General features: G+C 37.7%; 1 protein-coding gene across 1 annotated transcript in view; it reads right to left on the bottom strand.

Annotated features, from left to right (window-relative positions):
* Positions 1 to 203: 203 nt before the first annotated feature.
* Positions 204 to 25,643, bottom strand: part of LOC146456036 (huntingtin-interacting protein 1-like) — a 37,196-nt gene continuing 11,756 nt past the window's right edge. Inside the window, 34 exon segments of the mRNA XM_085093573.1 lie at positions 204 to 1,249; positions 1,345 to 1,462; positions 2,521 to 2,585; positions 2,770 to 2,835; positions 3,413 to 3,485; positions 4,568 to 4,658; positions 6,127 to 6,227; positions 6,748 to 6,810; positions 7,301 to 7,331; positions 7,992 to 8,050; positions 8,545 to 8,574; positions 8,662 to 8,739; positions 10,034 to 10,104; positions 10,726 to 10,800; positions 11,532 to 11,639; positions 12,409 to 12,495; positions 13,397 to 13,486; positions 13,692 to 13,753; positions 13,954 to 14,081; positions 14,169 to 14,285; positions 15,092 to 15,208; positions 16,165 to 16,281; positions 16,935 to 16,970; positions 18,449 to 18,505; positions 19,507 to 19,554; positions 20,268 to 20,315; positions 21,166 to 21,254; positions 21,819 to 21,873; positions 21,969 to 22,019; positions 22,161 to 22,202; positions 22,944 to 23,016; positions 23,717 to 23,775; positions 24,479 to 24,649; positions 25,287 to 25,362. Coding sequence (XP_084949699.1) covers positions 1,349 to 1,462; positions 2,521 to 2,585; positions 2,770 to 2,835; positions 3,413 to 3,485; positions 4,568 to 4,658; positions 6,127 to 6,227; positions 6,748 to 6,810; positions 7,301 to 7,331; positions 7,992 to 8,050; positions 8,545 to 8,574; positions 8,662 to 8,739; positions 10,034 to 10,104; positions 10,726 to 10,800; positions 11,532 to 11,639; positions 12,409 to 12,495; positions 13,397 to 13,486; positions 13,692 to 13,753; positions 13,954 to 14,081; positions 14,169 to 14,285; positions 15,092 to 15,208; positions 16,165 to 16,281; positions 16,935 to 16,970; positions 18,449 to 18,505; positions 19,507 to 19,554; positions 20,268 to 20,315; positions 21,166 to 21,254; positions 21,819 to 21,873; positions 21,969 to 22,019; positions 22,161 to 22,202; positions 22,944 to 23,016; positions 23,717 to 23,775; positions 24,479 to 24,649; positions 25,287 to 25,362 — 2,548 coding nt within the window. The 3' untranslated portion in view covers positions 204 to 1,249; positions 1,345 to 1,348.

Raw genomic sequence — 25,643 nt, 5'->3', positions numbered from 1 at the left:
TGAGCCAGTTGAACATTTCCCTTCTTTTTTGTTTGTTTCTTATGGCTCACATATAACGTTTGCTGCAAAGACCCACTCCAAGGCCAAAAAAACTGTTGCGAGCCTCCTCAAGGTAAATGCCTTTCAACCATGTGCCAGCGTCTGCTAATATCGCATTTATCATTTGTTTTATTATTATCAAGCAACCATAGATACAGTTTGCAGATGTTTTTTTCTTTTCTTTTAATTCAAGTCTAAGAATGAATGTGCTTGTACCAGGCCAGGGCTAGTAGCAAAACTTTATTTATTTCATTTTTTCTTGTCACTAGCTAAGAAAAGCATATATTCCATATTGGATGAGACTAATACCTGATGCGATTTATTTGTGTCAATTGTAATATCACGATTAAAATTCCTAAAATTATTTCCACTTTTATAAGTTATTTCAGTTCAAAAATATGTTACCATCAGTGCTAAACATACTTCCTTATTTATCTTTACTTCAATTCATAGCTTCTGACAGTAACGCTTGCTGTATCTATTGATGAATGCAGTTAACACTTAGCGAATGAAACTCATGTCGGGAAATCTGAGTCAGCATACGACCAGATTCTTAACGTACATACAAAACAGTTCTGAGTATAAAAGACCCACCGTTCAAAACGTGGATACATATTATCCTCGGATAAAGTACATGTAATTTTTTTGTAGAATATACCCGACTGTCAAGGCTGCAAATACGATGACTTAGTATCAGCTCCTTTTCGATAACCAATCAAGTTTTCCTACATCTCCATAGATACCGCACAGCATAACCTAACTCTTGTTAATGGTAATTATACAATTGGTTGCAAATACGATGACTTAGTATCAGCTCCTTTTCGATAACTAATCAAGTTTTCCTACATCTCCATAGATACAGCACAGCATAACCTAACTCTTGTTAATGGTAATTATACAATCCCTGCATTTTACGGAGTAAGATGTCTTGAATTTTCTCCCCCGTGGATCCCAAGAACATTTTCAATCGTTCCTCAAGATGCGCGTGACGCTCAAGCGTAACGCAATCATAAGGAAGAGAGGGATGAAACAAACGAGCACTGGAAGGATTAGCGTCACGGCAGTTTCTTAATCACATAATGAGTAGTTTTTCCAGTAGACGGACGCAGCCAGACTGGCGGTCTTTTTCTTCAATGTTTCTCCCCGCTTGGTTCTAACGATGATAGCGATTACCTCGGCGTATTTACACGAAGGTGCATTTTATTTGTTCCTAAAGCGTGAAGTCAAAAAGACAGTTAATATAAAATAAGATAAAATGCACGGCACATAACGTAGGTAATGTTTACACCGTATTACATGAAGCACCTGGCTACGTTTGTTCCAGTCCCTCCTCTACTCCGGCCAGTTGATAGTGCGCTCGCCTCAGGTCTCCAAGTTTTTGACGCTCTTTGGTAAGCTGACTCTCGAGCTCAAGGACTCGAACCTACAAACAGGAATGTAACAGATTATAATGACAGTGGAAAAGGGAATAAAAAAAACCCTTATGGAGCGGTTTCAACTGAGTGCCGTAAAACCAAAATTAAAGAAATCTATCTGGCCAATCAGAAAAGATACAGGGCGCAATGAACCAATCAGAATTCGAAACAAGTACCTGCTAATGGCTCCTAGCGCGGAAAAACTCGTGCGAGAAAAACACGATTGATTTTCGTTTTAAAAGGAAGTAATTCTGGAATACTGTACTTATCAAAGTTACTCGACTTTGTTGATTCTTTTAAAGTGCCTATGAAGCGGAAATTGTTTTTGTGTAGTTATAAAATTTGCACTTTAGCATATACGATTCCGAAGTTTTAGAGTACTGGGGTAAAACTTGTAGATTTTTCAAACGCTCAAAGTTGGGCTATTTTGCTTTCAAAAATGGTCAGAGGAATGGGTCGAGTTTTATGCTGAATTCCAAGTTGTGACGTCATGTTGGTGCCAAAAGTTTGTTTACTTTCATTCCGTTCTTGCCGCCGAAAAGGATTGTAGAAAGAGAAAAGCATGTCTAGCGATTCTGTGAACGATCGATTCTGGCAACTGTCTTTGTAACGGACGCCAGCAACGCAATATCGCCCTCGCTGTCGCTTACCTTTCTTCTATTCCGCCATGGTGAATTGCAATTCTTGGCACCGATGTGACGTCAGCGGTTATTGTCCCCTGGCATTTTGGCCGCGCGATTCGAATACCAATTTTGAAGGCAAAATAGCTCACCTTTGAGCGCTCAGAAAATCGTCAATTTTTACCCCAGCAATCTCAAACTTTGAAATCCCGTGTTTGAAAGAGTAAATTTCATAACTACCTAAAGACAATTTTCGCTTCATAGACACTTTAATGCTAGAAACAAAAGGTCGCACATCATTCGTGAAAATCCCTCGACATTAAGTGACGCCTGTCCTCGAAGATTTCCAAATGTTACCCGAATATTCCAGTGATCATTCGAAGATCTCTAAAGATTTAATTCCAAAGATATCCCGAATGATCTCCAGATAAAAATGATTTACCCACCTGTGACTCCATTTCTAATCTCTTTGTCTGTGTAAGAGTTAATTTGGAATAATCTGGAACTGATTCTACGGGAAGAAAGTTAAAAACAATTAAGCGCGTTAAAGCCTGAGCACTCTTCACAAACTGATTTCAACTCACTCAAACACTTATCTCCTGTGGATCTGACTTTTAGAACATTTTACAAAATGAAACTTGCGAAGGATGCAAATTTCCAACCAGATGGTTAAAATATCATTGATAACTACTTACTGCTGTCCTCGATCATCTCGGCTCCCGTCTTAGCAGATGCAACTACACCAGCTGCAGACTCGACAACTGAAAAAATGAAACATAAATAAATAAAACAATTAACAAATAAAACAAAATGAACACAAAAACAAAACAAAAGCATTACCCAAGACAATACAAATATATTATGCCGAGTTAACGATTATTAGTAGGAAGGTAGTCAGACTGATACTACAAACCGAGGTTTGGAAGCTTTAAAATCACAACTAAAGAAATGCACATGCTAAACCTTGTAGCGTTCTGTGATTTTAACCAGCGCCTTCACCTTAAATTTACGGAGTAGACTATCCTGAATTTTCTCCCCCGTAGCTCGAAAGAACCTTCTAAACGTTTGTAACCGATTTATTGTGACGTGAGTTGCTTGTAAGCGCGTAATAGTGGCGGCCGTTAATCTTCTTTACCTGAAGAGCTTGGAATTTACCACTTGTCCACAAAAGCAATTCATTTTATGATGCCAAAAAAAAAACCGTGAAATAGAAGTTAATAACAAAAATAAAGTCACACATTCGTTTACTTTGAAAAATAACAAGTAAACACGAGGCCAAAAAAAAAAAAGAATTTTATGGGCACCACACGTATTGTGGCTTTTCAGCAGTGAACAGACCATTTCTAGAGGCGCCTTGTAAAGCTGATAGTCCTTTGCTTGTTTGTCGAGCCTTTACTCTTGATGCTGCTACCTAAACAACAAGAAACGACATCAAGTATTGTTAAGTAAGGATATCAGCAAGCAATATACCCCAGGGCTTAACTGATCGACAACCGATCAACACTAGCTCATTTTACAGTTGTGTACTGAATGACCTTCCCTTTGAGTGGAAGCGGAGCTGGGATTGACCCTGTTGTGATACAAACCTCACTGCTTTTCATAAGAAAATCTTGTTCTGCATTTTTATATCAAAAGCACTGAGGTTTATGTCAAAAAAAGTCAACCCCAGCCTCGCTTCTAGTCAAAGGCCAGGTCACGAAGCGCACAACTGGAAAATGGGCCATTAAATATGGGACTATTCACAACACTCATAATGATATGCGAGGTTAAAATAATTCAATAATGGGTTCTTTCATGGCTAGTCTAGCGGTCTCAAGTGCGATTACGTAGTTACCGATAATAAATTCTGGTTTGGCGCGAAAATAAATCATTCTTGCTAAGTTTTTCAGCGGAGCCGCGAAGAGGTGGACGGCCCACCCAGTCCCGCCCAAAAATCGCGTGAGTCGTATCTTGAACTCTTCCTAAGCCAAGCTGTCCCAGCTTGGCCTAGTCCGCAGATCAATCTTTTTTCCCATACCTTATTAGAACTGAGCATGAATATGAATGTATGTGAATAGAATACTAAATAGTCACCAAAGATTTTTCTGAGTAAGTTAACTTGCTTTTTCTAAATGAACTAGTCACCTCGAAGTCTTGAAAACAAGGGCATATTTGAAAGATGACGCTAACCCTGTTTTCAACTGGCCCGAGTTCCATCGTAGCTTGATGTTTCAACTAATCGGGCCAGGGGTAATGACAGAAAATTGAACATTAAATGTCAATTTGACACTGGCGTGTAAAGAGGTTCCTTTTTGAGAGAACCGGGGGAAACAAATCTGCAAGCCAACCATGGACTGGACTGTACGGGTGGGAGGGCGGGGGTGACGGGGGAGGGGGTGGGCTGGCGTTGCCATTTCCTTTTTTAGCACGTGCACAAATCCGATACAATCATTTGTGGCCATACTGCACATTTATACCTTCGCAGGCAGTAGTTATTGAACAGGTCTAACTTACCAGCTGAACTGTGCTTGCTGTTATTTCATTGGAAGCCACAACGATCTCTTCAAACTTGCCTTCTCCTTGGACAACCTTATCTGCCGAGTCGCTGTAATAAACACCGTGTTACGTTAATGCTGAGATCAGCTTTCCTGACTTTATCAATTGTAAAATGATTTTGCTTCGAGTTCTCGTTAGGTATCAGGAGGGATTCTCCCCAACCATGCTAAAATCCAGCGCTGAAAATAATATATCATTTTTAACTTTCAGGCGATACGTGCTAGTGACCTGTATTACGATTGTATATCAAAAGTGGGGCCTACCATTTGATTGAGAGAAATAATTAAAGTATTTTGGCTTGGGTAAAAGTAGATTTATCACAAAATTGGTCAGACACACACGTTCATGGGACTTCTTCTACGAATATAAACGACATACAAAAGGGTTCTCAAGGTACTCAAAGGATATTTCAAATTTAGAAGCGTTTTTATTTGAGTTAGATGAAGGGAGTCTTATATAACAACAGGTGACGTGACCAGAAATGCTGGGAATAACGAAATTGACAAATGGCATCCGTTTGAAGAACTGAAAATCGTAAAAACGGCGGATTTGAATAAATTTTGTCACGGGTTTTGACGAAGTTCGACGAGGAAACGCAAATAAGTTGGCGACAAAGGGCGGATAAAAACAACCGACGGATTTGACTAAAAAGACAAACTGTGGAAAATGGCTGATTTGACAAATATTAAAACTTGTGACCAACAAATGCAAATGATTTCGTGAGAGGGACAAGAAAAATGATGTAGAAAATAGTGAATATGGCGAAAAAGAGACAATTGAAGAAATTAGACGAGTTAAACTTAATGCAAGTGCATCGGCTACAGGGGACCCGAAGAAAATTGCCAAACTGACTACAAAATGTTGCTTTAATAAGCGGCACGTTTACAGAAAGAGGAGTGTGCATTTGATCCCTCTATCGTTCAATGTCTAGTTTATGCAAATAAACTAGCGAGAAAGGCCCAACGAAAATTACAGATTTATAGAAGATGATTTGGCTAGAGGGTTTTACGAAAAACAGAGTATTTGGCGAAATGGCAGATTTGACCACCTTTCGTCGGATTTGCCAACAAAAGGATAAAAAAACGCCAAAATCGTCAAATCTGCAATTATGGCACGTATTGAGCTGCAAAAACTTCCCTGATTTTAGTAATTACGTATACAGTTTGACGACGTTTTGTCAATCAATCAATCAATCATATTTATTTTTCTACGAAGAGTCAAGGAGCATAGAATAGTCGTTTACAAAAAGCGCTCGTGCAGGCAAACAAACCTAAGAAATAAATTAATAAGATAAAAATTACATTCGCCAAAATCGCATATGCGTGCATTTCTGGACATATTCGAGTGAGCACATGGAAGATGACTTCTCGTCGTTTCAATGCCTTTGGAAGCACATGTGAACGACGTTTTACGAACGGACACCGCGTTCAAGTACATTTCAAAACTTACTTTTAAGTTTTAAAGTTCGTAAAAGCAAACGAATCAAAAGAAAAAAGCCAAGAGAACTTTCTACTCACACAAGAACCTTGGCTCCCCAGCCAACTGCCTTAGCTGCTGATATGAGGCCCTCTGTCCAGCGATGATGGCGTTTGTAGAACTCTTTCGCAGTAGCTTGGCCCTGAAAATCAAAAGGCATGTTTTATATAAAAAATTCACTGTATTCATTGAAATGTCTGGCCTCTTTAATTGGAGACTATCCTTTTGGTTAGACGGACTGATCGTGTATCTTTGCCCACTCAGGTTCTCTTAACGATACGTGTCCTTCGTTGCTCCTGATTTTCGCTGTTTCGTTAGAATAAAAGCATCATTTCCGAGATCGAAGCAAAAACGTCTTGCAACGATGTGATCCGACCAGATTTTCAATAGACTAATAGCCAGCGAGGTACGTATATAAGGGTCGCTAGCATTATCGCCATTTTGCAGTGGCTGTAGAATCTTCCACATTCCTCCAATACTTTATAGTTACTTCGGATAGAACTATTTATGGCCAATCAAGTCGAATCGGATATCACGGCTCAATTCATCACAATACCTTTTACCCATTCAAAAAAAAAAATGTGGGAAAATGTTCTATGAGATCACCAACACGAATGGCCACATCAGAACACTACCTTTCTTGGTTTATTCACATGACATACCTTGCCTTCGTCGACTATCTCCTTTTGCAAAACCTTAGACTTCATAATCAAGCTCTTTATTGCCTGAAAAGATGAGTGCAAACAGTGTCAAGGAATATTCTCATCGTTTATGTTAGATTAGGAGTTAAGGTGTGCATTTACTCGCTGGAATGATGGTTCAGAGAATTAACTCTGCAGTGTATGTTAAAGTGCTAAAGTGAGCCCATGAATTCCCCGCTGAGCGCTAGCCCTGGGAAGGAAATAGGAGATCGCACAAGACAAAGAAAAAAATCTTCGACCTCGGCGGGAATCGAACGCACGCCCTCCGGATTTGATCGTCCGTTGCTTTACCGACTGAGCAACGAGGCAAGACGGGAGCAAGTCATAAGTGATTAAGGTGGTAATTGCAGCAATGTGAATGTGAAAAGTAGAATGGCTGTCCGTGCCGCTAGCACTCACGACACAAATGACGGATCAGAGAATTAACTCTGCAGTGTATGTAAAAGTGCTAAAGTGAACTCGCTCCTTCGTTCGCTCCTTCAAAAATAGTAAAGTAGGATCGAACAAATATTACCTCCATCAATGCAGTGCAGGAATCCAGAATTCTGTAAATAAACGAGGAACGTGAAAAATATTAATACCGTATTTCAGGCAAGTTTGAAATGATGACTTCTATATATAATTAAACCAACTTTGTTTAGAAAAAAAAATTAAAATAACTCGAAGTTCCAAACGAAGTTATCAACTTGGTTCCCGTCTACTCTTCCAAATAATTTGGAACAACCACTTCTGATTAAGGCATCTGGGCTTAACTTCACGAATAAACAATACACGGTTTATTGTAGGGGCTATGTATAGTTTCCAAAGCTAACAGACACATTGAAATTAAAAAAAAAAAAAAACGATTGTTCAGATTTGTTTAAAATGACTCTCCTAGTTTTCTAAAACTGTAAGTCACGCATTGGCAGGATGGAAATGGACTGCAATTTGAAAAAAAAAAAAAAACCTGGCCAATGTTTTCAAGTTCTTCCCTTCTGTCTCAAAAAATTAAAATCGGTAAATATTGATGATGGCTTGTACTTTGAGAAAATCACTTGGTGTTTTCCTCTTTGTGTTCTAACATCATTTTGTGTATGTGAAAAGTTAGTTTTTAATTCAGCGCAGTTTTGACACCCAAACTTAAACATACCCATGACGTGAATAAATAATTTGAAAACTTATTTTCCTTCACGGTTCAGTCCAAAATCGATACACAGCCTTCATACCTTCCGTTCACTTCAAGTTGAACTCCACTGTATTTTTCCCTTGTCTTGTTTAACATTTCCTAAGATTAATAAGCAACGGACCAAAACATATCAGCATAAATAATGCTGCCCAAGAGCAAAGATACAACAACTACCACTGCAACAAAAACAAACAGAAGAAAGGTTTAAGGGTAGCAGAGACGCTGCAGTGGTGAGGGTACTCGCCTCGCACCAATGTGGCCCAGGTATGATCATTGGACTCGCGTCATTAGTGAGTTGAGGTTGTTGTTGAATCCGTTTTCATCCCAATTCTCTTTGAATTTCCTTCCTCCACAACAATCAACATGCTTTAATCACAGTTTGATGTGTCATCAATGAATGATAGACCAACGCTGTAGATTTCCTGTGGAATACCCTTAACAGTATTCACACTGAAGAAACAGAAGGCATACGTATGTGTATGCGGACGAAAAACCCATCCATGTACACGACGAGGTATCTTAACCAGTTTGGGAATTACAGGTTACTTCAACGATCTTTACAAACCAAGGGGTTATTTAATGGCGATCCTTACCTCTATTCTGGCTGCTGAATCTGCAACAAGCTGAAGGGAAAGCCACAAACAAAAATGTGAGACGGTTAATAAAATAAACAACAGACACCAAGCAAACAATACAAACAGGTATCTCACCTCAGCAGTGGCATTAATCTCGTCGTCGACTTCACCACCAGTGCTATCCATATTGTCTTTCTCCTTAGGGGCAAGAGCCTGTTAAGAGAATCATCTCAGCCTGTCAGCAAGGGCTTCAGTAAAGGCCCAGATAAACGGGGCAACATTAAATATGGGCAACACTGCACGTTAAAGCAAATCAAAGCTCATACTTTTAGGAGAGAAGTAAAAAGGTTTATTCTAAATCAACCAGATCCTTACTAGACATGAGTAGAAAGTTAATGATACAAAAAATATATGTTGCAACTCTTGTAAATATTATGTATTTAGGCCTGTTATGTATCTGCTTTATCCTTAAGATGGCCACCTTTATTGAATATGTTTTTACCACAAAACCAATAGAACCAAGGGCGATCTCCCCTTAAAAGCTTTGACAAGCTTGCTGAGATCATCCTGCCACTAAATAGGTAATTGTAGACTCAATTGATGGAAGTAAGAAAAAGTGGCAAATAAAGTGAAGTGAAGTTTCAGTGTGTGTTCATCCCAGTATGGCCACCCCTTTTTAAGCTCTAATGTCCGCATACATGCATATTCACCTCAATTTGTTTGAAAATTAAGAAAATTCATCTTTGGAGATTATTGTCTTTATTCTCATGACCTGAATTCGTGAAAAAGTTGTAATAGCTCAAGGAGAAATCAGATGCTGATCACCGTTGGGGGCTTATAGGGTCACTATCAAGGCACAAAATAAGATAAACTGACAACATACGAGCAGCGCCAATTCTTAAGGCCTTAATCACCAAATCTTTGCCTGGACACAAATTATCTCAAGGATAAAAACAGCGCTTTATTCTAAGCAGAGCACGTAAACTGAAGTGGGCAGAAGTCGGTGTAGAAAATTGTTCGTCGGTAACACAAAATAACATATACATGACGCGAGTATTTCTTACGGGATAGCTACTGACCGAAAACGATCGTAAACGATCGCAGGTGTTTGTTTCCGTGTGATGACACAATTAATTGTACGCGATCTTCGTTCTGCAATCCCGCGATCATATGGAAACTAGGCTTTACTAACCACTGTTCACCCACAGTAAAACATAAGGCACGTATGGTGTGTTGTGAGTGGGGACTTGGTAAAAATGTTCTTGTGGACGTTACTTTACGAATGTATAATGTAAAACAACGCTTAACTTTAAGCAAGACGCACAAAATCAAGTGGGTGTAGAAAATTAGCCCGGTACCGACACAACAAACCCGAAGCGAGTTACTTTCGAGCCACTGCTTTCATCCTCCTGTCAGCCCCAGCGGGGCGCCATCACGAGTTATGACTGGATACCAAGTAAACTGTTCTAAGGAATCTGATTTTATAACGTTTGCTTTATATACTGACCTCGGCAACTTTGGTTATATCAGTGATGTGCTTCTTCACAGCATTCACCTTATCCGCAATAGCATTCGGATCTGAAAGGAAAACGTATGTCAACAAACTAAAGAGCTTCAGCCCTCGCAAGTCGTACGGCAGCCTAAAATGTTACTAACTACAGGTAATTATTGGTCGGATCCCACTCAAGTAGCGGGGTAAGGGACTCTATCCTTGTTTGGCCGCCACTACTCCAACGATACACGTACATCCTCTTGTGATAAACATCATCACCGTCAGCTCCTATAAAACATTTTAAGATAGATGGAGGTAGCCACAACCATCCAGAACCATCCACAATCACCAAAGAGTGGGTGTTGTCCTCGGCTACAAGGCTTGACACTTAAATAAAGTTTTCAAATTCAAATTCAAGAGTAAACAACTGACAAACAACACGTGTCTTTTCAACAACCATTAGTGACGAAACTTGGTTCGTTTCACAGAATTGCGAGTGGAGTGAAAAGTAGTAGAAACATACTAAATTTGCTGAAATTTAGTTCAGCCGATGCTTGAATTGAACGCAACAATGCGCCATGACTTTATTCAGTGTTTTTTTTTTTTTTTTTCAATGTTGTTTGTCCAAACAGTGGCCATTTTTCGGCACCGCTTCAGACAAGGTTTGCTGAAATTATAGCGTAATGTTCAATAGTCCACACACTCGCCTGGGTTTGTTTGTTTATAGAGTTCCAATAGCTCCAAAGATGCTTTACCAGCCGATTCACCAAGTGTCTGAAGATCTACAAGCCAAAAAGAATTTCATAGGTTAGCTAAGCATTTCACAGGTTCGCATTCACAGCCGTTCTCAAGACCCTTTGGTGTACAAAAATTATGTTATCCGACACATTCACACTCCGATCTTAAGTTTCCTTCTCTCACTCTTCGGAAGCATGTAGTTTCGTCAATATTGAAAGCGTACTCGCCCTGATAGAGAGAACACTCAATGGAAAAGTAGGAAACCATTCACACTTCAAGGAAGAAAGCAGATCAAAAGTGCATGACAGCCGCTATAAAATCTTCTCTTATCTCATCTTCCCCGTCCAACCGCACCCATGAATGGAAGAACGCTGCACAAGTTGGCTCTCACATTCACCATGGATCATTTGAAGATTACTTGTGTGTGTTACTGTTTAAAATCCTAATTTGTGACCATTGAAATGAACTCTACTGAGGACTACCTGGTTTTGTTTATATTGCTGTAGAAGGTGGTTGCAACTTTTGAATCTGTGGATAAAATCCTTAAGTGCAACCATTCAAATGAAAGCTTCTGTGCAGCACATTTTTGTGGTGTTTTTCATTATGCTGTATAAGGTGGTTCATGTTTTGAAATTCTAAAGTGTTACCACTGGATTACAAGCTACTGATAAGAACTTTCCTTAAGAGCTTTTTTTCGCCAACATTCCGAGTTGTTTTCCAGTTTTGAAATAGGGCAGCATTCACAGAAAGTGTTGTGAAAGGATAAACCTCTAACCTGATGCCTCTTGCGTTGGAGCCATGTGAGAAGTGGCCTTGGCGTTCAGAATACATTCACTGAGTTGATGTGAGAAGGAACCAAGACAGCATGCACAGGGAACGGCATCTAAAAGACAGAAGAAAATAATGCTACAGCAAGAGAAAGTAAGTTGGTAGCTCAAGAAGGTAATGGGATGCTCATTGGATTTAATAACGGAAAAACTGAAAGTAATACTTATTCCGTTGTTTGTTTTCCTTGGGGAGATGGGGAGGGAAGGGTTGGCTCCAATATATACGTACCCATAAGAAGTGCTTTAACTGTTACTGGGCATATTATTTAGGTAAGCATCATCACAAGTGGTACTTGAATCATGATTTTTTTGCTACTAAAAGAAGAGTGCTACGTGCGCTTTGCAGCTATGAATCAACTTGTAAAGCTGATGCATGTAATTGCCTAAATATTAAGTCGGTCAGGCAGGAATTCAACTAAGGTGTCTGTCTTTTGGAATTTGGGCTATAGTGGCGTCAGTAATAAATCAAAAAATCTTGAATACACACGCAAGCTCTGATAGGCATTGACGCAAACAATCGAGGAGGTTGTGGAAATTCTAACGTAGTTAGCAAAACCTTGCCTACTAATAACCTCCCTCTCGTATTTAAAGGTTATGTACGAAGGCGCAATATTTTCAACATTTTCAATTTCATACATTCTTTTTTTTTTGTTAAATCAAATCCATATTAAGAAAGATTTCAAATACAATTTTAGTCAGCGAAATGGAGTTAAGGATTTGTTAATTTCCTACACACCAATCCACACACAGTTTTCATAATGCACTTCAAGTGTGCATTTTTAAGAAGCAATGTCATAGAAAAAATAATGAATATTGAGCTCCGACCTTTGTGATCTTGCTGATATGAAGTAAACGTTGAATTAAGTTCATCAACGACTCCAGGAAGACCCTCAATTCTGCTCAACAAGTAATCTGAAAACAATACAGAAATGGAATACAGTTAAAGACCATGTTTCTTTCATCAGTAGTCGGAGACGATTGCTTTTATTACTTCCTCCATAATTGGGCAACTTATTTGGGAAGGACAGGTTTCCAGCAAGGTTGCAATAGACCAATTTCGATATATTAAAATTCTAGCTTGGCTAAATAAGGTAAAATAAATTAATTATTAATCTCTGCGCCTCAGAGTAATTTCAGTTGGTTTATTTCCCTAAGCCACGTAGCTAAGCACGAATTTTAATTTATCGAAATACGTTAGTCTAATGGAGTCCTTTAATACTGTGGTTATTAGGTGGAGTTATGGTTGCCCTGTGGTCATTGTAATGTACTGAAGGTTAGACGTCCAAGCCTCAATCTCAGAATTACTGTGACACTTGCATGGTTTCCCCCTCTCCTCCTTCGCGATGTTGGAAACAGTTCCTTTATGGCGAACAAACACCTTTATTTCAGCAATTTTTACCATATTTACTGTGACTTTTGATTTGTGGTCTCTCCCTCTCCCCCTCAAATGCAGCCGGATGATGATGTTTAAGGGCAATGGGGAGCAGTCTTAGTAAAATGCAAAATGTCCCAACGATCATTAGAGGAGATAGTCTCGTACTCCTATTCTAAAAAAAAGGGTCACAGGTAAACTGCTCAGCTAGAAAACCTACCAAATCACTGTTGGGTAACCCTGCAGTGGACGTGCATCCATCCTGATGCTACGGAGAAGATGTTAAGCTACATCGGAACAGCCTGCATTTTTTTTTTTACCTTTTATTATGATATGAAATTTGTCCTATTTAGCTATCCATGTCCTGGTGCCAATTTAAAGAGTCCATGATTCAGACCCCCACAAAGGAACTAGATATAAAATATAAGAATCTGCTCGTACCTGCAGTGCAAGTAGTTGAGCTATGTTTTGGATTTTCAAACTGGTCCAAAGCGTCATGTATCGTTCTTTGTGCCGACTCTATAGCCAAACCTGTGAAATAAATGAGGGCAAAGTTGTAAAATTATTTTTCTAAAAATGTAAATCTGTACTAACGTTCCCCTCTCCCGTTCCCCCTAACATCTGATCTTAGCTGACTCGCTACAATTCCCCATGACGGTTAGAGCGTCCAAATTTAACGTTTAAAAGTTCAACTCCTCTACAGTCCAGTGACGTTTTTCCTAGATCTGCATCTTACCAACCAGGTCTTGTTTTTCCTTCATGAGCACTTCACGTCTCTCTTTTTCAAGCTCAGTTACCTACGGCAAAATCAAATTCAAAATTCAAAGGTCAAAGATAAGAAAGGATTTGAGATTGAAAACACGGTGGTAAAGTACATGTAAATCTACTTTATTGCTCAAACTTTTCCCTCCATTCATTTCAAAGTATTTTTTGTTTGCGATAAGCATCCCTCAATGTCACTTTACAGAAACCTCTTCTCGGGAATGAAACCTCTTTGTATAGTTTGCCATAAATAATCCTTTCTTTCTTTTTCAATGGTTCCTTAATTCAGTTATTGTCAGCTGCCTCTACTTTCATTCTCCGTACTCTTGTGAACATTTGACAGATCACTGTTAAGTGCTGCAATCTTCACTAACAGAAAAAAATAACAACCAGGAGAGATAATAAACTAAACCACAAACTAATAAAGCTAAACACAGAGAAACGCATTGACCTTTTCTTCATGATCTCTCCTCATCGATTCTATTTGTTCTTCTGCTGTTTTTCTCGCTTCTTCTGTTTCACATTTTTCTTTCTTTAATGTTTCCAGCTCCGCCATGAGAGATGAAACCTTAAAAGATGTGGGCAATTATTACTTTTAATGTTTTTAGACCGAATGCGTTATTTTCTTTACAGTGTTCATATTCTCTTTGGACCAGAATTCAAGGACTTTTCTAGGACATTTCGAGGACATCAGCCGTAACGTTTAAGGAAGAACAATAGTTTATTGCCTAAACCTAGCAGTATGCAGGATGTTTGTCCTATGAACCCAGTTTAATGGCCTTAGCTATCACGAGTCTCCTGTAGCTCAGTGGTAGAGCATCTGAACTAGTAATCGAAGGTTTTAGGTTCGACTCCTGATAGGAGCACTCGGAATTTCTTTTTCTGAGTTTGCCTGTATCATTACTGAATAATACATCAATCTACTAAACCTATTAGTTTATTTTTTTATAATAACATAATATATAACTAACACTATACACTATAAAGGACACTACTACGCACTGCAATAATTTTTGGGAACAAGATTTCTCTTTGTTTCGAAGACATTTTTGTTGATACTTTAATTTGCACAAATTTAGCTTCTTTGAATATTTCAAGTACTTAACACCAAAACCACATTTCAAGGACTCTCAAGACATTGAATGTTAAGACTTGCAAGCACTATGCAAGTGCAACGTACAATGCAAAGTACAATGCAACTCCAAAGTGCATATGTTGTGGTTCAATTATATCCTTAGTTCAATTTTTATTTTTCTTTGTTTTACACTCATCATCATACATTACCATATACAAAAACAAAGAAAAAGAAAAATTGGTCCAAGGGTAAAATTGGACCACAACACATACAACAACCCGCCTTCTTCATACACGGACCTTATCTTGGTTTTCCTTTCTTTCTCTTTCAATAGTTTCTTCTGCTGTTCTTTTAGCTGCTTCTTCATCTGTCTTTCCCTTCTGTACATCTGTCAGATCACTGTGAAGTGCCGCAATCTTGAAACAAACACAACACTACAATCAGTACCAAAGTTTTCTGTATTCCCTTGCCTCATTCCTTGCTCAAAATTGGGCGTGTGTATTCATGCATTTTGCCTTACAGTTGAATACCTGACTGGTCACTCAACCATCTTGAATTCAGCAAATCCCGTTTAAATTGCAGACGTGAGTTAAGCTTGGTGCCCACTGGCGACATAATGACATAACGACATAAAGAGAAGATTAGATTTTTCTTTATGTTGTATGCTTATGTCATTATGTTATATTGTTCAAACTTTTGACATAAAACATCGGCACAAATTTTTATTTCCATTTCGCCCCCTTCGTCGTTATGTCGCTGGTGTAAACCAGGCTTTACACTGCATTCTCAAACTCATTAATAATTCATCAAGAGAAAACAAAGAAAATCACTACTGCGACCGTGGTTTGGATATGTGTTCCCAATTACCATAAAACTTTGCCAACTTTAGGCTTGAATTTCTCCAAGAATTATTGATCATTTGAGAAGCCATATCAAACATTCGAAGTTGTGTTTCATCAGATATCAAGAACCTCGAAGTCGTTTAAAAAACTCGGCTCCGCCTTTTTTTTTTTTCAACCTACTTCTCAGTGTTCGGATATCTGATGAAACACGCTTTCTCGTGTTTGTTGTATTACTTAAAATCTCGTACAACCAACTATTTCCTTTAAATTTTGCCAGCAACAGGAGAACGGCTTTGATCATGTTAACAAGTCAAGGCAACTGACATAGAGAACACAGATTAAAAAACTGCGAAACAACCACCCCATTAAATGCCTACCTTATTATTGCTGCCGCTTTAATTTGTCCAAACAAAACTTAACGTTATGCCGCTTTTTAACTGAAAATCCTGTTTATGTACCTGTGGACGAATGACTTTTTATGGCCTAGTGATAAAGATTGCCACTGTCATGAACAAGAAAATACAAAATACCTTTCCTTCATGATCTTTTCTCATCAATTCTATTTGTTCTTCCGCTGTTTTTCTTGCTTCTTCTGTTTCAAGTTTTTCTGTTTTTAACGTTTCCAGCTCCTTCATGAGAGAATCCATCTATCACCGGCCAAAAAAATATAAAAATTAAATTAAATAATTAAACAAAAAGAAAATAAGAGTAAATTTCACGCGTGGGGTCCACATGAAATACACATGACACCCCCTCTTCCCCCCCTTTGAGTTTTATGTTACGTAATAAAATAGAGCAAAATAAAATAAATGGCACACCCACAGAGCAATGTTTCTCAAGTCGAAATTGGAATTGGGAAATACCGGTTTTTGTGGAGGGCAGAACCGGAGAACACGGAGAAAAATCCTCGGAGCAGGTACAAGAACCAACAAAAAACAACAACAACTCAGCCTGGGCCACATAACTGGGAGGCGAGGGCTTTCACCACTGCGCCATCACTGCTCCCAAATTATGCGACAAGTGCTCTACTTTCGATCAAGGATTTGAAAAAGCAAGAAAAAAGGACCCCATTTCATTAGCTTTATCAAGGAGAGTTCCTGACACTACTCCTTAAGTTTGTTTCTATAACGACGAGAACTACGGCCACCCATCCGCACACCAGTCATTCATCCTTACATTAGGCATAGTATACACTGTATGTTGGATGTACTGATGTTGAAGTAATCATCACTAATACATGCTATATTCGTTTCCTATTTTTGCACGAAAAACAGTGCAACTGTGTTGACTCTACTCATACCTTGTCATTGTGCTCCTTTGTTAGTCTCTCAATTCTCTGAAAACAGATGGAATAAAAAAAGCTTCAACGCATATAGTTCTAGACAGGCCTCACTTTACCCTGTTATCTTAAACTTTACAGAAAGCGAAGGGGTAGGGGTAAGAAGACGTAGTTTTTAATAAGTAAAATAATTTGCCTTACATGTCTAGTGCCATGTAATAGTTCAAGATGGAAGATGGAAATTGAATAGGGGAAAACACAAAGTAGTGTTTGTCTGACCCACAATACTAAACACTTTAATGACAGGTCTCAAGGGAAACAGTTAATTTTGTTCCCGAGAATTGAGATTCGAAGGAAACAGGATTAACTGGTCTTGAGCCTTGTCTGAATGTTGTTTGGCACAGAATTCCCTAAATGCTGACAAAGTAGTTTTTGTCGCTAACTGTGTAATTTTTTTTTTTTTTGTTTCAAGTTTTTATCTTCAATGAGACGACCAATTTTCTATCGAGATAAATCCGTAAAACGGGGAACACGGTCCAAAGACAAACAAACTTTGAAAAACGCGCTGAATCTAATGACAACATCACCAATTTTAGCTATATAACAATGTGAGTTGAGTTGATGGTTGAAATGCATCTATATCTATAAGTGAGACATTTAAGTTAAATACAAAATCAAAATGACAGCAATCAGTAACCTTTAATTATTTTAGTGTGAAATGACCTTGGCATGGCATACATCGAAAAACAAAAAAGTGATGTAACAAGTCGAACATAAACATGCTTTTAAGAATTCTGCGGTGCTGTATTGGTGGGAAATAAACACGAAGGCATGCTCTGAAGGGCTAAAGCTCGAAACGTCAGCACTCGAATCTCTTTACGGTGGCCAATTTACCTTAAGTTATCAACTCTGTTGATAAAACCAAACATGAACAAACATTCTTTTAAGAATTGTACCTGGGAGAAGGCTGGCCAATAAGCCTCCTTTTGCTACTGCGCATACGTTCTGCGCATCACGGGATGGTGGGAGAGCCCCTTGTTTCCTAAGGAAGATCCCTCCTTATTCAAAGGCATTTTTGCGCTGTTTATGACTATGCGGGAAAAGGTCTAAGCAAGGACGTTTAAAATCCAAATAGAAAATTGCGGTAACCACGCACTTTCCAGAGATAATTAAGGTTCAATTTGGAAAATAAAATGCCATACATTAACGCTTTTTGGAATTATTGTTGCTTGATTATTTCTGTTTACTGGCGCTGTCTGACCGACCAATGTTTTGGCCACAGCTGAAAGCTATACAGAAAGTGAGCCAACCAAATTTTGTACAGAAAATTATCATGGAAACCAGACCACACTGTCCGTTTTGTTTTCCATCCGATTTGTGATCAATGTGTCATTTCTAGATAAAAACAGAAAAAAGAGGATGGTCCATAGCTAAAAGAGAATTCTCATCCAGTAGTGTCATATCAAAAGTACCCCAGAACTATCCCACTGTGATACTTTACTTAGTCCTTGAGAGAGCAAGTTGTCAAATCATACCTTTCCATCCTGTTCAGCCATTGCAACTTTTTGAAACACTTGCAAGAGTTCTGCTGACTATGAGGAAGAAATAATTTAACTTAAACTTAATTTGTCACAATCACATCTCAACTTCTCAAGACTGCCAGACATACAATTTTCATTCCACCATGACCTAATTCAAAGTTCTCCTTAAATAAAAATATAACCATCACCTCATAATTAAAAAATCCGCCAGTGTAGACGCCAAGTAAAAAGTAACCTTTAGTTATGATAATTAATTTGACATTGCTAAACTATAGACAATTTGTGATAGTTTTTATCTTATCTTAGCACCAAGATGAAGAAGTTGGTTCTTTCCCATTCTGGTACAAGCTGCTGTGAGCCATTTAGTCGCTCATGACAATTACTCTTATTCTGCGCCCTATACTTGAGCATGACTTAGTGATACCTTATGGACTTCGATCACCACAGCATTTTGAAATTTATGGAATGGTAATTTAGCGAAAAGGCTGGACTGGAGGACAACAGAGACAGTCTCCACTCTCTACTAAAGCACTATACTACTAAAATATTATAAATTTTACAAAAAGTCTCCAAAAGCATTAACCTTGACAGTCAGAAATAGCCACAAATCTAGCAGGAATTTTTTTCCTAGGAATATCGTCATTTGTCATAAATTTCATTTTTGCTGATTGTAGCCCAAATACATCAACACTGTTTCTTTCTGAAAAACGGTCTTTGAGGATACAATTATGACATTTCGATAGTCCCATTTGCAAAGTTTAAGATAATTTCTGAACAACACTCAGGGAAGTCACTTATCTGTAACATGTTTCCAGTCAAAAGCCACATTTATCATTGAAAACAAATTGGTTCACACTTTATCCTCCAAATGTAAAATATTGAGCCACAACTAATATGTTGTGGCTCAAACTTCTGAGACTGAAGAAACCTTAATTTATTCTTCTGAACAGAACTGTGATGAAGTGCTATTCCCAACTGGAAATCTTGGAAAATTTGTCAAAATGTTGCCTTTGAGATTGAAAGAAGGTAAAAGATTAATACATTTAATTTACCTTGTCATCAACTTCCTGCTGTAGTTTGTCATTAGCTTGACTTAATTCCTTGTTAAATGAAAATAAGAAGGAAAAAACTTCGTGTCATTTTACTGTTAATGTGCAACCAAGAAATAAACAGTTAAATTGTGTAGTGATCAATGTCCTGGATAAAAGGGCTCTGGCCTAATATGCCATTCAACCCGGGGACGGGAGCAGTTAGCCAACATGCAGACATCCTGTGTTTCCTATTTTCCACTCAAAGGAAATAGGTGACGCCTGCAGGGAGGCCAGGGGAGCAGAAGTTCCAGTGTTGATTTTAAATGTTCACGCCCTTTTTAATATCGAATCAAAAGCGACTACACTTTGTGACTTTTCCTAAAATTTATGTGGAAACAATTTCAAGTATCGTGTTATTTAATACTCATGTGACTTGATATTTCCATGGCAACAACATGTTGGCAATTACATAGCAATAGCTTTAACAAATTTTTTTTTTAGAGTAACATTATTTTAGAGAAGATTTTGCCCCTTTCCCCAAGTTCAGGAACTCACAAAAAGCCCAACTAAATCAGGGTTAAGTGGTAATCAATCATTCACAGTCACACAATGATAACCAAATTAACACTGTCTTCAATCAACTTACAGTTTATTCTCATAAGACAGACATCTTTGGGACTATGATTTTCCAAAACGACAACAACTTGCACGATCAAACAATGCAATGTAACACTATTTGATACAAATTCAGTTACTGTAAGCATAGTTCCAGCTGGCATTACCTCTTTTTCCTTCTCAGAGCCACTCAGTTTTTGCTTCACCTCAGCATTCTAATCAAAAGCGATTAATAAAAGTTAAAACGATTGCAATATAAATAAGCATTATATTTAACAGTTAGGCAGTCATGCCATTGAGATTTCCATCCAAGATAGCTGATACGGGCACACCTTGAATCAAATGTCACGCACAGCAATCAAACTTGTTTTAGTATAAATATTTTGCTTAGTATTCCATACTGAAATGAATAGTTTTACTACATTACATTGTATTAATTTTTGAACTTTAAACTGCATGAATTGAGTGTCTTTGTCCTGCTCACTATTGGCTATCACAGAATAGAAAGTGTGACTAATGTAGCCAATCAGATAACAACATCTGCAGATTTACACCAAACTTGTGGTGCAAAACAATTAATGAATGTTCTCAAGCGGCAGCTATATGTGAAAAAGCTAACAAGCAACAGCAAAAAGGTTTTCGTGAATGACAGATAGTAGCTACTGCATGAATTCTAAAGATTGTTCTTTTAAGGATGGTGCCTCCTTTTGTTATTGCGCATACATTTTGCACAAAGGTGTTTTTGTACAGTTTGTGGCTATGCCAGAAAAGCAGCTATTAGCATGGGCTGTTGGAATCCAAGACGAAAATTGGAGATAACCATGCACTTTTCAGATATAATAATTAAAGCTTCACTCTTGGGGATAATTCCATACATTGTTATGTAATTTTAAAGCTCTTCAGAATTGCATGCTTATAATTATCTCTAAAAAATGTCTGGTTACCCAGAATTTTCCTTTTTGGATTCTAATATAAACCACACACACAAAAAAAAAGTATTAGAAGGCACTGTCCTTAAATAAACATTTTTAAGGTAATACATTAAATGACTGTTATTCAACATACAGTTCTTAAAAGTTGAATGTGTTCCTCTCGGAGTTTGCCATACATCCCTTTCAGTTTATTGAATTTCTCCTCGGATGAACCTTTCTGATCTGAAAATTGCAGATATGAAAAAAAAAATGGACAAGTTACTCTCAAAGTTTAGCATTACTGTGCCACAATGCACCAAAAATAGTAAGGGATCAAAAACAATAGCTAGCGTTCTGCACAGACCCTACTTTGGGCTCGTCATGCATTCCTCCTCCACACAGGAAAGGAATGCCTGACAGGCATGCGTAGAAGGCAGAAACAATCACTTGATTTGCTAGAACATATCAGAGATGAATTGAATTGAGTTGAATTGAAATGATTCACAATGGAAAATGAGGGTGTGGATAACAATTTTTGGGAATTAGAGCTCATTCTTATTGTTCCAAAGCTAAGCTGAGAAATAACAGGGTACACAAAGGTACAGACGTATGCAAATTTACACATATTTCACAGACTGTTACAGCGCTGGTGTATTGGACAACTCTTGAAGAAACAACTACAAACCAGTTTCTGTATAACAAAATATACCTCGCCTTTCAAAAGATAACAATGATGATGATGATAATAATAATACTAAATATGATTGCTCTTTCTGCAAGAAAAGTATACTGTATAAAGGAATTCACCTTTTGGCTTGTCTTCATCTTTGCTCTCAAGGTCTTTCCTCAGTAAAACATTTTCCTGAAAAGTCACCAGCAAAAGATAAGTCACCTCAGTTTTAAAACTATTTTAAGGCTTTATAACAATATGAGAAATCTTGAATGACAAGTAAGTACCTCACAAGCTTTCTCTGCAATTGTCTTATATTCATTTAGTTCATCCATAAGCTGGAAAAAAATAAAAACATGTTGAAACTTTTGTATTTTTTTTTTATCAGTGGAATGAACACTAAGTAAGTGTAAGTATAATTTCACTAAGTAAATAAGTATAATTTCACCACCAAATGTATTAACTTTTTTTAAACTCACACGTGCTAGTTGTGAACGGAGAGAATCCTCAACAGCTTTGGCCTAGAGATAAAAAAATCACCATTATAATTTGGTTGCTGTTTGCCTGAATATGAAAGCTTGTATCCTTCCTTACATGTATGCTGTACTTGATTACTGCAGTTGTAATTTTATAGTAAATGAACACTTACAAAATATAATCAACTAAAGGCTGATTAAGGTTGAATATGACCAGGTCAAATTCACCACCATGAAGATCCTGTGTTAACTGTAATCACCTTAGCGATCACGACATGTCCTTTACATGTGAATTAACCACAAGGGGGACAAACTGCATTGAACTAAAGATTGACCATACAGAATCAAGAGAAATTACAGGTTTTTATACGCCTCAAATACATGTGGGGAAGAAAAATTGATGGATTTGTTTTTGATTTTCAAATGAGACCAACATGAAGATTTGATCATTTTAAAAAAAATTCCCTCATAACATAATTAACACTTAAAATTGAAGTACGTTACTCAGTCATTTACAGTCATTCACCGTGCAACAGTTGAACTCAAGGAAAAGTTTAATCGACGTGAAAAAAAAAGGCTACCACAAAGGTAGTAGTGATTTGTCTTAAAGAAATAATTTGGCATTACACCCACACTTCTTTCCCCCATCCCGGTGCTCTATCTTGGTGATTTTCATTTGAGTTTGATCATGTTTCATAACCTTTTCCCTTGGCCATGCAAAAACCAAATATAAATTATGTGGGATGAGTGCTGTCTGGCAGAGAGAAAAGCAAGATGTTAACTTACTTCCTTTTGTTGTCGCTCAAGAGCCAGCTTTAATTGAGCAATTTCCTGTCGCAGCTGATAGATTATAAGGTCTCTATAAAAAGAAAAAGCAACTAGGAATTGGAGAGTCAAAAAATATACCAGGAATTGAAAGGATAAAGGTGGAAGCTCAAGAGAGTGTGAGTCAGTCTGAAGCAAAATTAAACATCAGAGTTGTGCAGTCTCCTATTTACAAGCATATTAAGTTCGAGATTTGATTTATTTTACCGGAAGGGAAAATTTTGCATCATTTTGCCAAAATTTGTTATTCTGTAAGTACCTGATGTTCCCACCCCAGTAACAATGAGGAATGTGGCATGAGTGAGCGATTGTGGGAACGTTTCTGTTTGTGGGCAGGGTGGGTGGGAATAATAATGCAAGGACAGTATATTGGCTGTGAAGGAAATGTTGTTTTAATTAGACAAGGCAGGTTTAGCTCACTACTTCTGCCATTTTTTAAAGTTCCACGTCCTCACAAATGATAATGGTAGTATGATCCTAATTTTCTGACTCCTTATAGTTTCTGAAGTGGAGAATTAAGGTGAAATTCATGGAAATTTAATTTTCAGGCGAAGAATAAAATATAAAGATCAAAGTTTGCACACTGAGAAAGCCTTGTAAATGAAAACTGGACAACAAGAAAGTAATAAGAATTTACCTATTTTTGGCTAAAATTGTCAGTTATGTCCCTTCTGGCTACAGAAATTCAAAAGGTAGAGCTGAGTGATCATTATCTAACCCTTCACATTACAAACCTGTCATCAGCCTTGGGGCCATCTGTAAAGTCTATTCCTAACATATCAGCCTCTGGAGTCTTAAAGACAATACAAAAAACAGTACAAAAAGGCAAAACTGAGTGCCTGCTTTATAAGGTAAGTACTCATAAAGGTGGAGGTTAAAATACACAAATTTGGCTCTGTGCAGGAAGATAGAAACAACTTATCCATCAAGATAGGAGAACAGTAAGTACCATACAAGTGATAATTATTTACTTGGGACTGGTGTCCTAGGATATTTTTCAAAAACTTGGCTCATCAAAGTGGACATTTACTCTAAAAAATGAAAAGCACAAGGAGTATAACTGGGACACTCACTTGAGTTGTTATTTTATTTGTGGCATTTCAAGTGTTCATAAAGGGACTTTCGTTTGAGTGGTTGTGGGAGGGTTATACCAAGAAGGGGCATTTTTTCAAGTACAGTGTAAATAATTTTATGGTTTAAAAATCTTGAGGTTTAAACAAGGGTGATTATTTTTTCCTTCATGAACCAGTCAATAAAACCCGGTAATTCTGTAGATCTAAATGAAATCCTTAACCCTAAAATGTGACCACCTAAATTACTAATTGAGCACCACTTTTCCATGGTATTATAGTTTGTATAATTTCATTTTGTGCGAGGTGGCTCTGACATTTCTCTTCATTTCTGTAGTACTGTTTTCAGTTCAAGAGTTTGACTTTGTCAAAATCAATGTTTTTGTACAGCGAAACTGAAGAAAGACCAAAAGGATGCTGTAATACCTGAGGAGTGGCTTGCACTAATGGCTCTGTTGTCATGGGAACAGTGAGTGGTTCCATAAGGCTTTGCCGTTTGAGGTCTTCAGTGGGTAGTGATTCACGAGGGGGCCCCTCAAAGCTTGTCGACCGTGCCAATGCTGGCTTGGGATCAGATAAGGCGAAAGATGGAGGATTCTGGAAAAACAAAGGAATGACTAATGTTTAAACCTACTAACAATCTTTATATTTGGCTTATTTATATTCTTTCTGAATCATGGTGGAACTCATGTGGCAAAGTAGGAGGGTACCCTAAAGACAAAAGCTTCTGCTTCAAAAATCTCCATCAGTGATAACTTAATTTTTTTCATTTTTATTCTCTTCTTCCCCTTTCTTTAACAAGACATATTTCAGATTATACCAAATTAGATTATAACAAAGATGAAAGAACACCCAGTGGGGTGGAGTAAGAATTTCTGCTATCTGACACACGACACAAACCATGATGATGATGACGACAATGATGATGATCACGATAATGATAATGATGATGACAATGATAAAACCTTATGGAATGAGGGTAACCATCAATATTACTGGTGACCCAGTAGTTTATATAATGGTCCTCCTAGAATTAAGTAAAAGACAAAACAGAAATGACAATATGAAATAGAATACTAAAAAAGGTCATTAAAAAGAATACTCTACAAACCTTTTTATCTTTAGTGGAGTGGAAATAAGGAAGCTCTCTATAATACTTCACCATTACTAACTTAACATCTTATTCCCATCATTGGCCAGGTAATAACTCTCCCTAATCATGAGTAAGCCATACCTGGGGTAGCAAAGGAACATGCACCAAGGCTTTAACATAAGCCATGTTTCCAGCATCAAAGAAGAACTTTTTCAATCTACCAGAGAAAATAATAATGAAGTCACTACAAACTAAAAACACACTGTACCTGTAGGTATGCAAGGTATACCTGTGTGGCTCATGGAAAAAGTTGTTGAAACTACATGTACACTCTACACCTGTAGTTCTAGAACATTACATAATTCATTTGTCATAAGTCTTGGAGTTTTGCTAAATCTGTGACCTCAAACACATGTCATGTTACAAATATGTCATGTATCACATGCTTCACGTCCCCTAAGTCACTCCTTGCTAAAGCATGTAACTTGTTTCCTTTAT

This window comes from Pavona decussata, unplaced genomic scaffold (genome assembly GCF_977016875.1).
Source record: "Pavona decussata unplaced genomic scaffold, jaPavDecu1.1 SCAFFOLD_262, whole genome shotgun sequence".
In the NCBI taxonomy this organism is placed as follows: Eukaryota; Metazoa; Cnidaria; class Anthozoa; order Scleractinia; family Agariciidae; genus Pavona; species Pavona decussata.
The sequence above is the reverse complement of the archived record's forward strand: the minus strand, read 5'-3'. Positions and strand labels throughout refer to the sequence as shown.